General features: G+C 40.0%; 2 protein-coding genes across 2 annotated transcripts; both read right to left on the bottom strand.

Moving 5' to 3' along the window:
• On the bottom strand, nt 1-7,626 carry LOC146524601 (neuronal acetylcholine receptor subunit alpha-9-II). Its single transcript, XM_085133903.1, has 5 exons — nt 7,147-7,626; nt 5,241-5,395; nt 4,806-4,986; nt 4,107-4,458; nt 1-3,534 (listed from the first exon to the last, which is right to left on the bottom strand). Exons 1-5 carry the CDS (start codon nt 7,240-7,242, stop codon nt 2,762-2,764), a joined length of 1,557 nt encoding a protein of 518 aa, XP_084990029.1. The 5' UTR covers nt 7,243-7,626; the 3' UTR covers nt 1-2,761.
• A 1,911-nt stretch (nt 7,627-9,537) lies between these two features.
• Nucleotides 9,538-15,487, bottom strand: ube2ka (ubiquitin-conjugating enzyme E2Ka (UBC1 homolog, yeast)). The gene is made up of 7 exons (XM_085133957.1): nt 15,173-15,487; nt 14,497-14,590; nt 14,281-14,339; nt 14,062-14,144; nt 13,645-13,744; nt 11,035-11,163; nt 9,538-10,935 (listed from the first exon to the last, which is right to left on the bottom strand). Exons 1-7 carry the CDS (start codon nt 15,233-15,235, stop codon nt 10,861-10,863), a joined length of 603 nt encoding a protein of 200 aa, XP_084990083.1. The 5' UTR covers nt 15,236-15,487; the 3' UTR covers nt 9,538-10,860.
• Nucleotides 15,488-15,634: the final 147 nt, after the last annotated feature.

Here is a 15,634-nt window from a genome sequence, read left to right as displayed (position 1 = left end):
TCTACACCATTCATTTTTATAGCTCTGACAATAACCAAGAGGACCATTGTATTTAAATGCAATGACAGAATCCATTTTTTCTATCACACACTAAATCTGAATCTACTGAGAGCACGTCCAAGTTTACAACACCTCACAATTATTAAACATTTTAAGACACATTACTGTAATTTACCCAGAACAGATCCTCCCTGCTACACACAAATACAATAAATAAAAGTATCCTCCTTTTTTTCCAAAAGTCGCCCATACAGGATGTAAACTGCTAATTGTATTTGTGGGCCATTTGGTCTTTTGTAATTCCTTTGATGTAAACGATGAATTTACATCAAAGATTAATGATTAACATTTATTATATGTCATTACTGAGCCCTGTGATAAGACTAATGACCGGTACAGGGTGTACCCTGCCTCTCGCTCTGTGACAGGCTTCAGCTCCCTCCTCAACCCTGACATGGATAAGTAAAAGAAAATCGATGGATGGATGGATGGATGGATTTATGTGTGTAATTTGTGAAAGGCTCTATTAAACAGAAATGGTGCAGTCTTTAAAATGCATTAGATGCATAAAGACTTTTGTAAAGTGTCTCAAAGTAGTACAAAATGGAATGAAAGCAGTTACTTTTCACTGGTGAAATAACCGTATCACAGTGATCCTCATTTTTGTACTTCTGTTGTTTTGTACAAAAGAACCAAAAGATAAATAATGCTTTCAAGTGTAATTGTGCCAGGCTCTTGGTAATTTCCCAAGCATTGTTTCCCAGAGTGCCTGAGCTGCTGAGCCTGCCCAGATTACATGGTTCACCTCTCTCTCCGCTTCACCATGACAATCACTTTGGAGAGGTAGAGGGAAAAAACACAACACTATCTCACCATCTCCATCAAATTCTGTCGAACAGAGCCCACAGAACAATCAAAAGTTATGCCACCTACTGCTAAAACATTTTTACTTAGAAAATTAATTATTAGCCTCCAGGTCAATTAAAATTAATGAACTGGTTACAGAATGGAAGTGAGTGAGACACAGACCTATAGCCACTTGCCATACTCTACCCCAGAGTACCAGAGGAATGAATACTCTCCAAATATTTTTTGCCTCCTCTCAGTAGTGAAGTTATGTGAGCGGGTCTCTGCAGAAGATGAAAAATGAGTGGGAATGCTTCTGAGCTGCAGATCTTGTACACTTCTGTTGCCACATGCAGGTTCAAACAGTAAGCTTTGGGGCGTCCACCACCACTACAATGGTATGCGGGAAGTGAGCGCCCTCTACTGTGAGCTTAAAGTAATGTGAAATTAAAGAATACGACTCATTTTTCTTCATATTTGCAGTTCTTAGCAGGAATAATGAAAACTTATGAGAATGCATACGGCAGAAGAATCAGCCATCATTTACACGCCTAAATAAGTATATCACAGTGTAATTTTACTAAAGTGCAAGTTTATTTCAAAGTGTTGGCCCAAGGCTCTAATGTTGTCCAAAGTTATTAAAACTTATCAGTGGGCATTCATTGTGCCAGTTGACATAATGCATCGCTGCATTCAGCTCGAGTGTTGTAGTGTGTATTTTAATTTCATTCCTGAACTGAGACAGACTACGACATTCATTAAGGAAACTGAGATAGACCAGTTATTGCTTTGAGGAAGTATTAAACTATAGAATTGCCATAATACTTCTTCTATTTATTATGGTGAGAACTCTGGGAGACTATCTCCATGTAAAATGTAGTATGAGTAACTGTATTGTTCAGCAAAAATCCAAATAATTTCAATTATACAAGGTTCAGAAAATTAATACAATTATTTGCATTCAACCTCTTATTGATTGCTTTTCATTTTTCCTGCATTCCTTTTGCCCTTACCTCTTTTATTTCTTCCTTTTCTACTTGGCTTTCCAGTGTTCAGGCATGCACACACACACAAACACATTCACTTGACTTTCAAAGTTAAAGGGATGGGCCTTCGGGAGAACGGGGGTGTCAGAGTGCGCACATTGTGTTACATAATTGATGCTCCATATTACCTTACATCCTGACGGCCCTGGCTGTGCTACAAACAAAGCTTGCTCATTAACTATTCACTGGATGATTTTGAACAGAAAAATTATTCTGCCGATCAGGAGCTAGCACTGACGCTGCGTCTCTCGGCCCCAGGCGTCTGATTACACAGTTGTGAATAAGACATGTGTTGTCTCCACTGGTCATATTTTAACTTGACAGCTGATCCCCTCACATGTATTCAATGGTCAAATGATGAAGTACTCCTACATCAAAGGCATGATTGATGGAGGCTGTAGCGAGCTACACATTGAGATGCTATAGACTGTATAGCTGACAAAGTAGTAAAATCGAATGTATTAACGAGATGAAGTAAACTGAAAGCAGTGATTTATGAACTGTGGTTTCAATAGATCTGTTATTTGGCATTGCCTGCACATACTGTATGTGTCATGGTCTGGCTCATTTTGTTGCGTTTTAGATCAATCAAAAAACTTATATCACTATGTACAGTACATGAAATCATTATGTGTTGAAGACATAATAGGTTAAACATATTTTAAAGGTAAGGAATGCAGAGTGGCTTGAATGCATGTGGACAAAACAATGAATGAAAGCTGAAATTTGTTTTCGATGATTAATAAAGAAAAGCTGGAAAGTTCACATATGTTTGATTGTCCCATTTGTTTATAAAAAGGAAAATAGTCCCAATTGACCTTCCGTACAAATATGCAAATTAAAAAAAAATCTGTAGAACCACAGTTTGGTCATGGTGCCTTACCGATGATGAGGATGCTCATGAGGAAAACCATGATAAAGAAAATCCACATGAAGAATCTGTCCATGACCTTAGCTATCTTTTTCCATTCTGCCCCCTTGGCGCACGTGGCTCTCTGCTCTCTAAAACAGTTAGCTATGTACTCAACATTGCGCACTAGCTTAGTGTCCATACCAGCGAAGCCACTGCCATGGGTGCAGAAGACACAGGGACCAAAGGTTACAGTGGGACCCTCAGGTAGAGGCTTTTTATCCTCAGGGCAGCAGGGAATCTTCTGGTCCTCAGAACAATACGGCACCTTATGGTCTTCTTTATAGTAGTCGTTTATCTGAATTTTACCATTAGAGCTTTCATATTTTCCGGGTTCAAAAGTAGATATGTGGGCGCTTTCATCTCTGGTGATGTGGTGCTGAACTCTCGGATGTTGCTGCAGCTTGGAGCTCTGGGATCTGGGATACTTGTCGCTATGCCGGTCCTCTCGGCTACTTTGCCTACCAGGTTTACCATTTGAATGAATGTGAGTGTTGAACTGCTGGTGACGGACTTCGTCCTGGGTGGAGCGAGAAGACGAAGAGGAGGCAGAGGCACAGTTCTCACCCACTTCATAAACAAAACAAATCTTTGACATGTAGTCAATGATGAGGACTTTTGCCCAGTGTGGAACTGGTTTAGCCTCCACACCACAGAAGTGAATGTTCATGATGAAGATGGTGAGAGATGTGGAGGCTGTGACCATTGTCATAGTGGCGATATAGTATTTCCCTGTGTAACAGGAAGGAACAAAAAACAGATGGAAGACAAGTCCATGACCATTAACGCACTGTAGGTACTAGAAGGTGGCCCGACATCATTATTAAACCCTATGGATTAGCATTGGGATGTCACTCAAGTTCATATGCATATGAAAGCAGACGAGCAAATACTTTTTGTTCACATTTAAAAATTTCCAACTCCAGGTCAGATTATAGGGTGTGCTATAAATATTGGGACATGTTCGTCCTGTAACATATGGAATGTCATCTTCTCCAGCATGTACACCTGCCTCTCATTCAGTGTCTGCCCCTGTGACCCTTTTAAAGGTTAAAGGTGTAACCTTGTGCTATGCTACATTAGATAAATATGGCCCAAGTTTTAACAGTCAAATTCCTAAAGGTACCTTTAATTTGAAAACTAAAAATAGACCAATGCATCACTAGATCATAGGTCATTTTTGGACCATGCATGCCTGTACGATTTCTGGTATATTTTTTTTAATTATAGAGTGACAGAAACAGAAACCATGCAACAAAAACAAGTTATTAAATATATTTCTAAAAAAACCAAAACCTTCTTACCTATCAGAGGCACACTTTCTGAGGGCGGCATGCTCTCAGCCACCATGAGCTGGAACACCGTTAAAGCTAGAAGAACTGTCACCCCCAGGGAAACCTTTTCCCCAGAGTCTGCAGGCAGATAGAAGCCCAGAGGGGCCAAGAAGGAGATGAGGAAGCAGGGGAGGAGGAGGTTGAAGATGTAAAAGGAGGAGCGACGCTGCAGGAGTACTGTATAGGTGATGTCTGGATACGGGTCAGAGCAACAACCATACATTATGACATTCTTGGTGGCCGGCATTCCACGGCACTCCCACTCAACATTTTCCACAAAGTCTGACAGGTCACCGCTGTCCATGCCCATAATGATGTCTACCTGGAAATAGAGAGGAGGGACACATTTACTGAGAAAAACGTATGTGTACGTATATACAGATGTATGATGACAAATACAATGAGCAATGTGTACCTGATCTACATGTCAAAAAGGTCAATCTCAGTTACTCTCTGATCTAACACAGAGGTCAGAGTCACAGCAAGAGCTGGGTCTTGTGTCATTTAACCATTTTAAGTGGCCTGGTAAATTTAGGTGACCCAGATTGCCACTATCCTGAAAGGAAATGTAAGCTACACAGAGTCAATATGGGTTTATCCTCCACAGCATGTTGTTCTATCTACATTTTGTTAAACAAGGTATGGTAGATGGGCAGTATTTCTCCAGACCTGGTTGCCATTGTAAGTCCAGGAACCAAAGGTGAGGTTACACTCCTGGCTGTCAAAGGGGAAGTAGGAGACATCCACCACGCAGGAGCTTTTGGTGATGGCAGGAGCATCCCAGGTTATCTCCCCATTGTAGCGCAGCCTCACGTTGGTGTCCATGGGCCCAGAGAAATCATCATCAGCTCTAGAGGAGGAAAACAAGTTGAGACACACTGGCAAGTCATGTGTGTGATTTGGTTAAACAGTGGTCAGATTCAGCGTCTTCTGTTGCTAATTGCTAGTATTTATAATCTCACAAGTAGTCTTTAAAGATAACCATGTAGTCTTTAAACATTGTGAATAAACGTTATATTGAATTATAATATAAGAGACATTAATGGCAGCAAGAAGATTTGTCCACATTCTGCATTCCTGGAAAATTCATCTATGTGAGCATACTTATTATAGAGGACGAGGTCAGGCCTCCACACCAGGCTGCTAGGGATGTGGATCACATCCAGTCCATCATAGTCCTCCTTATTCCACTTCAGGTAAGCGTCATGCCACGTCTGCCTAATCCACAGGTAGGCAATCAGCACCTGGTTCCTTTCATCCTACACAGTCACAGTCATACTAGTCACAAAAAAAGGACCTGCAAATGTATGCAAACACAAAGTAGCATGCAACCGTTTTGGTGACTCTGGGAGAATTTGTTTTTGATTACTTTAAATGTGAAGATATTAAAAACACACACACACACAATGATCCCTGCAGCTCATAATGCTAAATTAAATGTTATTGCACTGATCATTTCAATTTATAATTTATACTACATGAAAATAATAAGAAACTGACAGAAAAAAGAGGAACTGTGGTATTTGCCTCATTGACGTATATCACACCTTGCAGAAGCTTTATTGCCAGCTTCTTCATTTAGAAATTCTCTATTATAGTTACACATTGCTTAGAGCTCTGGGATATTTTTAGACTATGTGACATAGTGCATGCTTGCAATCTGCAAGAATGACATGACCACTGATGGTCATGTCATGGCAGTTGTGAAAAACACCAGCTACAGTTTGTTTTTCCTTTAGTAGTTTGTGGTGAGTTTTGAGGCCTGTTTATGGTTACTGTCCTCTGACAGGATATGGCCTTGTTTTAGTTTTATATTCTTGACTCTTGCAGCGTGTGCATCTTGCTGTCATATAACCCAAAGCCTAACATCAAATACTTCCTCTATTTTTCCATCAACGATACCTTTGATAACTTTGAATTTCTCTCAGCATCTTCACTCAGATGCTTAGAAGAACTAATTGTTGATGAGTGGTTACAGTTACCAGTTAACACTAGACTCCCAATGTCAAATCCACAACTGCTAAAAACTTTTAAGGTCTATAAGAGGTTCTGCACATGCCTCAGTTACTGTGTCTTATAACTGTATATCTGCACACAAAAGACAGTAAGAGAAAAAAAACCCTCTTGATCTTCTCGGTTCACTGCTCATCAACACCAGGTGGACAAACACAAAGCCTCACAATGGCTGAAATCCAGACCCGTCTGTCAATATCAGGTGGATGAGCACAGTACAGGAGGTTGGGGGAACACATTACCGCTTTGGTAACAGGACACTCCAGGGTGCACACACACTCATTTGCTGTCTGGCTCACATCCGTTTCTTCCAAAGTATGACAGAGTGAAGACAACAAATGCCCAGATATTATATGGAAACACTACATTCGGCAGCTGGTTTTGTGTCTTCAACTACGCACGCCCAAACCCACACTCACTCCACAGTGAATTAGCCATTCACTGTGGAGTGAGTGACGCAGCACTGGACCCAAACGGGAACCTGACCCAGCCGTGTAAGCCACCAGCCGGTCGATTTGTACAATAGGAGGTCATGGACAATGTTAAGAATAAAAGGTCTGTTCACCTCCATGTTTTCCTTCATGCTGGGCTAAGTGTCAAGTTAAAAAACTCAGTTCTTTGCATTTGCATGTTTTCTGCTAAATCGATGTCAGTTTTACTGCAGTGTGGCTAATGTATTGGCCACTACATTATATGCCAACTATTGACTGTACAGTAATGCTGTAAGCAGAACACGCTATTCGTGATTACCACATATTATTCAACATACATAAATCAGATGCTGATGCCCCGTTTGTGTGCATGAATCACCTTAACCGCTAAAACAGAAAGTGTATTTTTAAGTTTCTGCAGCTAAACTATTTAAAAGAAATGCTATGACTCTCAGTGAGGTGTTTAATTTTAGTCGTGGACATAATTAACCTCTTCCATTTATAACTCGCCTCTAACCAGAATGCGTGGCACACGAAACAAGACTTGCTGATGAACGAGCACGCACCATGTCTTTGATTTGAGAGAGGGTGACCTGCAGGGTGACGTTGAGGGCTCTGTCTGTGTCGTCCACAGGCCGCAGGGCACTGGAGTAGTTCTCCATCAAATCATTCAGGAGTTTCTGGGCATAGTGACCCTGAGCAGACTGAATCACTGAGAGGAGACACAAGTGGTCATCTGTCAAAATGCAGGAGGTTAAAATAGCTCCTTTTAGTCACAAATGATTGGTTTCCTTTTTCTTGCTGTTTGTTAAAACAATACATTTTAAGGCCACGTGAAGATAATATAAATTATGAAGAATAATGTAAACCTGAGTTAAATGATATAATCTAGTCTAATGAATGAAAAGCAAAATGGAGAGGTCTCTTTTTTTCCCCAAAGGAAGACAGGCTTAAGTTTGACTCACCTTTGGGAAGCAGCATCACCAGAAAGATTATTGGGAACATTGCTAGCAAGCCTCTTGGTAACTAATAACTCCAAAGAAGAAAGTAATCTAACAGTTCTTGGTTTCATTCCTCAAGATCTACATGATGAGCGTTCAACCCCAGTTGAACTCAGATGCAGATAGCAGCGAGCTGTTTCCTCTGGCCGTCTTTGTTGTAAGGCCAGCTCCTAATGTTTGGCAGGGGAGGCAACATGTCTGCTGACTGAGACACGGAATAAAACTCCAGCTATCACATAGCAGCAGCAGACCAAGAGAAACAGGATGCCCACGAATCATCGCCTCGCCACACAAGGGGCTATTCGCCTGTGAAGTCAGGTGGGGTACTGGTCTGCTCCTGCAACATGCTGCTGTTATGTCTACGGAGGAAAGATGGGAATTTGAAATCCAGGGGATTGTAAATCTATCATTCAATCGAGCAAAGTACAGATTAGCAGCAAATCATTGAAATTAATGAAAGGCATAATGAAAAAGTGAGAAGTAGCATTTTTTCAACTGGAATCGACTTCATAAAAAAATGAACATTTCATATCAGCTTACTGAACCTAAAGTAGCAGGTTTTGTAAGGCCCAGGCTTTTAAATAGCAAAGGCATACTCATTTTAATTTTAACAATTATTTACAATACAAATATAAAAATACATTTTTTTTTATCATTAATTAGAGAAAAATATGTATATGTTTATTAATGTTTATTATAACACTCTTGAAATTCTTGTGATTGGGATGCTGTTAGTGTGCATCTATTCCCCACAATTAATAAAGTGTCACCTTTCACTTTACAGCTGAGGGATTTCCTTTAGCTTCATATATCACACTGGTAATGTCTTATTGGAATTTGATGCAACATGGCCCTTTTCCAGAAAGATGGCAGCCACACAAAGCACAGCACAGGGCTTTTATACACCACGAAAAAAAACAAACGCTGCAATTTCTGCTGAAAGTACATGCTCACAGTGGAAACACTACTCTTAACTCGCTGAAACACCGCATCAGGATGTTAAAAGCTGTGCGCTTTAGTCTTGCCATGATAAAATATTTAATAAGGCCTTTTGCTTCCCATGCACCTGAATATCACACCGATCATCATCTATGGCAGAACGGCTGACATAAAGTGACGCAGCTGCGGTGAAATCAGCCACTTTGAATCCTTCAGGACTTTAACAAGGCAGCGAGTTATTTTATTTTGTGTCATTTTAATAACACAATGATTATCTCAGTGCCATTACCTGAGCCAGGAAGCATACTATTTCGGTGTCACGTATTCAGATTAGAGCGGCTCGGTCGATTAGGGGATGTTATAAAAAGTTCCAGATGGTAGATGCGAGAGACACGTCAGCTTTTAATGAAAGGATAGAAAATGAGCTTTGGCTATTTAGGATGCCTGAGGCTGGTTTACTGTGCAGTGAATGCTGTACAGTTAAATCTACAATATCCCCTTTGGATTACAAAACACATATCAGAGGTTGCTTTTTTCTTGTCTTTGTGGTGCAAATGTGCAGGCTGAAACAGCCCTCAGATTACTGCCAGGGTTTCTTGGATAGGTTCAACATGGCACAACATGGTACCAAGCAGGCCACCTGTTATCTGCACTATGAAAAAGATGCTCTGAATATTATCAGAATTCCGGCATCTTTTTGCTTGTTGAAGATCTGACTGCACAGAAAATTTGACTTCTTGAGCAAGGACATAAATGATCTATAATACTAATGCCCAAAACACTGAAAATTGAATTTCAGTATGGAACTTGAATCCCTGTAATTACATTTCTATTATATGACATTAGTATAGCAATTTTAGTGGCTCAGTCTAGTTTTTATTCAAATTCACACAAAGCAAAAGAAATGTTCAAAACGCCACAAATGATTGAAAAAAAAAAATCCATTAAAAACTGAACTTCACATTACTGTCAAGTAGTGTGCGTGAGAGAGGCAACACAGAAAGGACAGAGGGTGGATTAATTTACACAGACTTCAATATTTTATTTACAGATGAATCATTGACATTTTATCTGTTGGCCTAGGTAGGTTGATGCTATATTTTTCTATCATTTTGAACCATTTTTTTTTATCCAGACTTGTGACAGGTTGTGTTACTGCTGAATGTGTTTATTTTCTCTCCGTTTAAAAACAAGAATCAAAATGTATTCCTGTAGAGGTCATATCCAAATAAAACATGAATTTTTTCTAAAAAAAAAAAATGTGGGGGTAAAGGAAGAAAGGAAGTAAGCCAAGTGAAGATCAGTTTATGAGGACAGTAACTGAAGATTTCCTGGATTTTGGGTCAATTGCCAACAGCTGAAGAGGGTGAAACATGGCATGAAAATGAATATGGCTACTGTGTGAACACCTTTTGACACTTGATGAACTGATTTCTAGAACACGGAATAAGCTGATGCACGCATTCTGCGTTTACTTTGTTGCATTTTGTGACTTTCCCCTCAATTTTATGTCCAATTAAAGCACTGTTATTGCCCTGAAAACTCCCACAATATAACAAATATGTCTATGATTGTAATTAGATACTTCCAGTAACTTATTCTCAAAATCCTAATATTACACCTCAACTTATAAATTCTCTGTTCAGCAATCTATGCTGTTAGAAATGACGCCAACATTACTAAGTTTTTATTTTGGAATAGTGAAGGGATTAAGGTATGGTTTGGAAACAGTGCAAGAAAGTTTTGACCGAGTCTCCAATTTAAAAGTTCAAAATCTCAGCTTAATCGTCGTCCAGAAAAAACAGCCCCAAAGTGTGTTAAACCAGGACCAGGTCCAAAAGAGCCCCTCCCCTAAATGGCTTGACTCTCTCCCACCAAGGTTTTCACAAATTAAAGTAAAATGCACTGCATAGGCAAGGATAAGCTGCTGTCAGCTGCTTCTTGCACAGAGCCAGAAAGAGCTGGGAGATTGGCGGATGTGGGCGGGGTCTTAAGTCTGGCATTTGCTTCAAAGGTGGTGAGGTGCGATTGGATTTCTGATTGTAGCTCTGAGTGGAATGTTGAATGAATTAAGAAACCAGAGATAAGAGCTCACAGAGCAGCTGATTGGAGTGTTGTACAGCAGATGGTGACGTGTGCAGATGAGAGATGAAACACAGAGGGCATAAAGGCGGGGCTGGAGAAGAGGGCGAGTGTAGATGTGAGGAGTCCACTTTAAAACAGAGGGTACATTAAGGGAAGAGACGCCTTCAGACAGTGGGAATTCGAGAGAGAGAGGATGCGTGTGGTAGGAAGGAGAGATTGGGATTAAATGGAAGATGAAGGAGGTGCCAAAAGTACTCAGTTACTGAGCAGCAACTCTGTCGCCGTCTCCACATCCCAGGATTTCGACGACAATGCCACTATTACTGCATTCTGCGGAGGAAAACAAAACCAGTCACACGTGCTGATTTATTCTGCGAGAGTTTCACATCGCGATTCAAAGCAGGAGAGAGAAGATTTCGAGACGCTTACTTTTTCAAAGCCCATGGCACAGAGTTTGTCTATTTTGCGTGTGTACTCCGGACTGGAGACGGGAGCGCCTGCGTAGACGTGAGACCAGAGTCTTGCTGTCTGTTTAAACATCTCTGGATTCTGCTTGTACTGCGTGGTAAAAACAAATGGAAAAAACAGCTTTACATTTATATTAAAATAATGCACACCACCCTCCATAACAGAAACACTTGTATATAGATCATCAATGCCAAGAGAAGAATTATCTAGATTTGAAACATTTAAAAAGCACCATGTTGGCATTGTGTCAAGAAATTAAATATTCAGTGTCACAATTAACATATCTTTTGGGGCTAGTGCAATAGTCACTCTTCTGTACCATTTTGTACACAACAAATTACTAACATGATAATTCAGGGCCAGAGGAAGTGGTAGAGCTGTACTTTGCCAGGTAGCCAATTCTGCCAAGCGCTCTGTTTCCATGCTGTGTAGGCATTATTCAGCTGAAATTTAGAGTGCAGATTTCTCATCACTATAAACTATTAACAACAAAGCTGCTAAGTGAATAAGACATTAGACGCAGGTTCCTGTTAATACAATTTTTTTTCTTTTTTTGGGGAGGGGGGGGGGGGGGGATTGGAAACTTTTGGTAATACCTAACAATGGTGGGGACATTTATCTCTTGCTCTCTAGAGGTTCTGTATCAATACTTGAAAAAAATGCATTTTCAGCATTTACCTCAAACAGCAAGAAAACAACTTCTCTTTGAAGCTAATCCAACTAACATGTAGAGGATTGTTGCTGGTGAGGAGAGCCAGGTCCCTAGCTATGAAGTTTCAGTTTCTAAAGCCAATTTAGGTTAGCAGAAGTATGATCAGGATGCTTGTCCTTTTAGGTGTGTGTACTGACAATCACCAAGTTATGTCCCCCAGGGCCACCAGCATAATCATTTGCCATCAGCTCTACTTACTAGACTTCTTTCTTTACCAGTTCCACTTCCTCAAAATTGAAGGTTAAGCACCTCTATCAAAATAGAAGCATTCGAGTATGCACCACAGTGCAAAGGTGAAGGGGGCAGGAGTGTAGTCACGATGAAGCAGCGCAGTATGTCACGCTTTTTTCAAGCAATACCATAATTTTAATCTCATGAATAAAATCTAAAAAAACTTCACGTCTGGTGATTCTTGAAGGTTTACCCAGATGCACTTTAGAAGTTTTCTTTAGTCATAAACAATTTTAGGGAACTGATACTTCCGTTACTGTACATCACAGAAATTAATCTTTGCTATTGAGACTGGTGTACTATAAGAGACGATCAACCTTGAAACACTTTTTAATGTAAACTTAAAAAAGAAAAACTCACTGTTGTGATATACATATCAAAAACATTTATACCACTCCTCTTATTTAACCTCATTTCATTACTTTGTTTCTCATTGGAGTGCATGTTGCTCACCAAAGGATAAATTAACTGTACAAGTGATTAGTAACAGTAGGTTTAGTAATATGCTCAGAGTAGGATTACATTTGTTAACTAGAAAAGCTATTAACTATAAAACTGGAAGAGCTGGTGAAGGAACATACCTTCCAAAGATTATAGGCTGGATGCCATTGCTACACTGATTACTAGAAAATGAAATCTTTTAAAATAAAAAGACGAGACACTGCCCACTGACCTCTCACAGGATCACAGAATAATGCATTTCCTACACTTAAAAACAACAAACAAACAAAAAAAAAAAACTGCGATCAACTTTGAAGGGATCAACTGCCAAGTTTTACAGGGTTTGGCTGTCATTCTTCCCATACAAGGTAAATGGAAGTATTTGATACCAAGCCAAAATAATGTAAAGTCCAAGGGCTTGGGAGGCCTTTTTTCCTCTTTTTCTCTAAAAAAAAATCCCAGTAAATTACAGAGTATTAGGGCCACATTAAGAAAATACCATTTTGAGAAAAAACAAAGCCTAAATGTGGAGATTAGAGCATGGCTGCTATACCCTCTACAAGGTGGATTAGAGAGTTAGTGAAATTATATTACAGAATCAGTTACACAAAATTTTCTTTCAGCACATAAACAAAAAGAAATTTCCACATTTGGACTTTTTTTCTGGAGACAATTTCATTTCTTCTTAAAAATTTTGACTGTATTCCCAAAACAATCATGTTTTATAATACTCTGTTTTTGGTAGCAAACTTTATTTACTATGACAAACAAAAAAGAAACTAAACCTACATGCAGTATTGGTATACCACTGAACATTGCTCAGCCAGTAAGAAAACACCAAACTGTGTATTTGAGGGAAGAATCCAGGGCTTCAAACTGTAAAGCTAACACAAGTGGCTAAAAACAAAACTGATATATTCTGAACACACTCTGCACTGCAAGTGATCAGAAGGTGCAGAATCAACCAGGCCTCAAAGTACGTAGCTAAATAGAATGCTACAAAATTACACAATGACCCCACATTTTTTCAATTTTCAGTATAAATAACATACTGCATATATATATCAGTCAGATTACAGCAATACTGTAGTACGGTATACATGTGAATACATATTTAGTAACAATTGCTAGTAGAGATGCATCATGTTCAAGCAGGAAAAGAAGTGAAAACATAAATACACACCCACCTGATTAGCTACCACAGCATCCTGTGGATCATCTGGTTCTGCGGCCGCCAGTAAGGCTTGTAATGACAAGAGAACTGTCCTCAGTGTCATAGCTGCCGCCCTGAAATGACATACACGCTGTTTTTAAAGCAACCACTATTCATAGTACCTATACACCATGGCCTCTGACACTTGCAAGTTTTCTTAGAAGGCCTAAATATTATGACTAAAAAATGCATTAAACAATCTTTTATTTAATCCTATTTATATCTAGTCATTTTCCCAAAATTACCACCCAAAAGCTTTGTGCTAATGTTCAACTGTTGATCATGTAGGCATTAGAAGCAACCTGCAGTTGGCCTTAAATTTCACAAAATATTTCATAATGGATGTCTGACAGATGAAGAATGCCAAGAATCTTCGAGCACATTTACTCACCACTGGTCTTTAAGAATGTCCAGACATATTGCACCTGTGACTGAGCTGATATTGGGATGCCAGATCTTCGTGATAAACCGAACCTGAGATGACAGGTTGAGATTTAAAATGCAGAAGAAAAGCATTGCTGGATTCTTACAGTAAATGAGAACTTCTGAGGGAAGTACTTTCAAGAGTATTTCATACTTTCATTAATAAGGAGGAGACATTGAGCCCTACCTTGGGTGGATTGAATGGATACGTCTCTGGGATTTTAATTTCTAGTTGATATCTACCTCCTGGAAGAAATTAAGGGGATATCATACAGAACAATTCAAGCATTTAAAGAGTTTGGCAGACTTCAGGATCAACCTTTTCTCAGTGATGATAAATATCACAAAACTTATGAGCCATGTATTCACGAGAGCCGGGAGCGTGTCCCCCAAAGCTCCTCACCTTCATATGGCGTGTCAGGTGGCCCTGCTATCTCTCCTTTAAGTTCTGTGAAGTTTTCGTCCACCAGATCCACCTTTATCTGGTTTTTGCTAGTCTGAAAGGTGGAAAACCAAATGTGCGTTATGGCTTAAGTAGAAAACGAGAACGTACGGTGTTAAGTCACCAAATATAAAACAAGACTATGCAGCACAAGTTAACACCCCCCACAGGCGTTAACTAAAGTTGATCAACTTGTTGCGCAAATCCTTTGGATTTAGGTTTGATATACACACTAATCTAAATAGGGAAGAGCTTGTACAGGGTAAATGTGCAAAGAACACCTTCAATAAAACACGCGGACACCACCTTACACTCTTTGCTATGGCTATCCCGATTAGCTTTACCATCACAGAAGGCATGGTAAGCTACCGAGTACTGCTAGCAACAAGAAGTTGTGGATGATTTAATGCCGTCATGCTTCCAAATTGGAGCAAAAGTTAATTTCTTGGCTTTATCTTCCACGCTGTGGTGTATTAATAACTATCGGAGAGGCTGCTAGCTCAAGCTAGCAGTTCGGTGATTAGCAGTCTGACAGCTGAGCCAGCGACGCGTCACTCTCATTCAGCCCCCGCAGTCACGGAAAGAGGAAAGAAAAGAATTAAAGCCACAGCTTCGAGTGACAAACATGACAACCCACCTCTTCACTTTTAAGCACTTCCTTGAATTCCCGTTTTATCCTCTGAACTGCGATGTTAGCCATGGCTCACCCGTGTTCCCGTCCGGCTTGGGCCTCGTCGCCGTCCGACCTGACTAACGTAAGCTAAAGCTAGCTTGCTCTGCCTACAGTACCTTTGCACGTTTTAAATACACTCTGAAAAATAACAACAGGAAGGCTGCTGGCCGCCGAGCGCCGTCAGTCCTCGCTATTTATACAAAGTTATAATTCGCCAAAATGTCTCAACGTCTGTCTGTCATCTCAAATGTATAAGAACACAATGGTTGGGGCTATTGAAAACATTTTAATACCAAACTGCATGCAGTCTGGAGGAGAGGGGTCATGTGATCAGTATTGCCATCCCGAATCCCTTCTGCTATTGGTTCATCGGCTTACAACGAATATATTAGGGTGTCCGTGGAAGGGGTATGCATTTACGGTTAC

The sequence above is a fragment of the Neolamprologus multifasciatus genome, chromosome 2, assembly GCF_963576455.1.
Source record: "Neolamprologus multifasciatus chromosome 2, fNeoMul1.2, whole genome shotgun sequence".
In the NCBI taxonomy this organism is placed as follows: domain Eukaryota; kingdom Metazoa; phylum Chordata; class Actinopteri; order Cichliformes; family Cichlidae; genus Neolamprologus; species Neolamprologus multifasciatus.
Note: the sequence above shows the minus strand (reverse complement) of the source record. Positions and strands in the feature narration are given on the sequence as shown.

Coding starts and splice junctions, on each gene's coding strand:
- LOC146524601 (XM_085133903.1), bottom strand. CDS start 7,242: ATGGAGAACTACTCCAGTGCCCTGCGGCCTGTGGACGACACAGACAGA. Junction 4,987..5,240: donor GACCTCGTCCTCTATAATAA/GTATGCTCACAT, acceptor TTCCTCCTCTAG/AGCTGATGATGATTTCTCTG. Junction 3,535..4,106: donor AGAAAGTGTGCCTCTGATAG/GTAAGAAGGTTT, acceptor CCTGTTACACAG/GGAAATACTATATCGCCACT.
- ube2ka (XM_085133957.1), bottom strand. CDS start 15,235: ATGGCTAACATCGCAGTTCAGAGGATAAAACGGGAATTCAAGGAAGTG. Junction 14,340..14,496: donor ACCTGACACGCCATATGAAG/GTGAGGAGCTTT, acceptor AATTTCTTCCAG/GAGGTAGATATCAACTAGAA. Junction 13,745..14,061: donor GACATTCTTAAAGACCAGTG/GTGAGTAAATGT, acceptor ATGTCATTTCAG/GGCGGCAGCTATGACACTGA.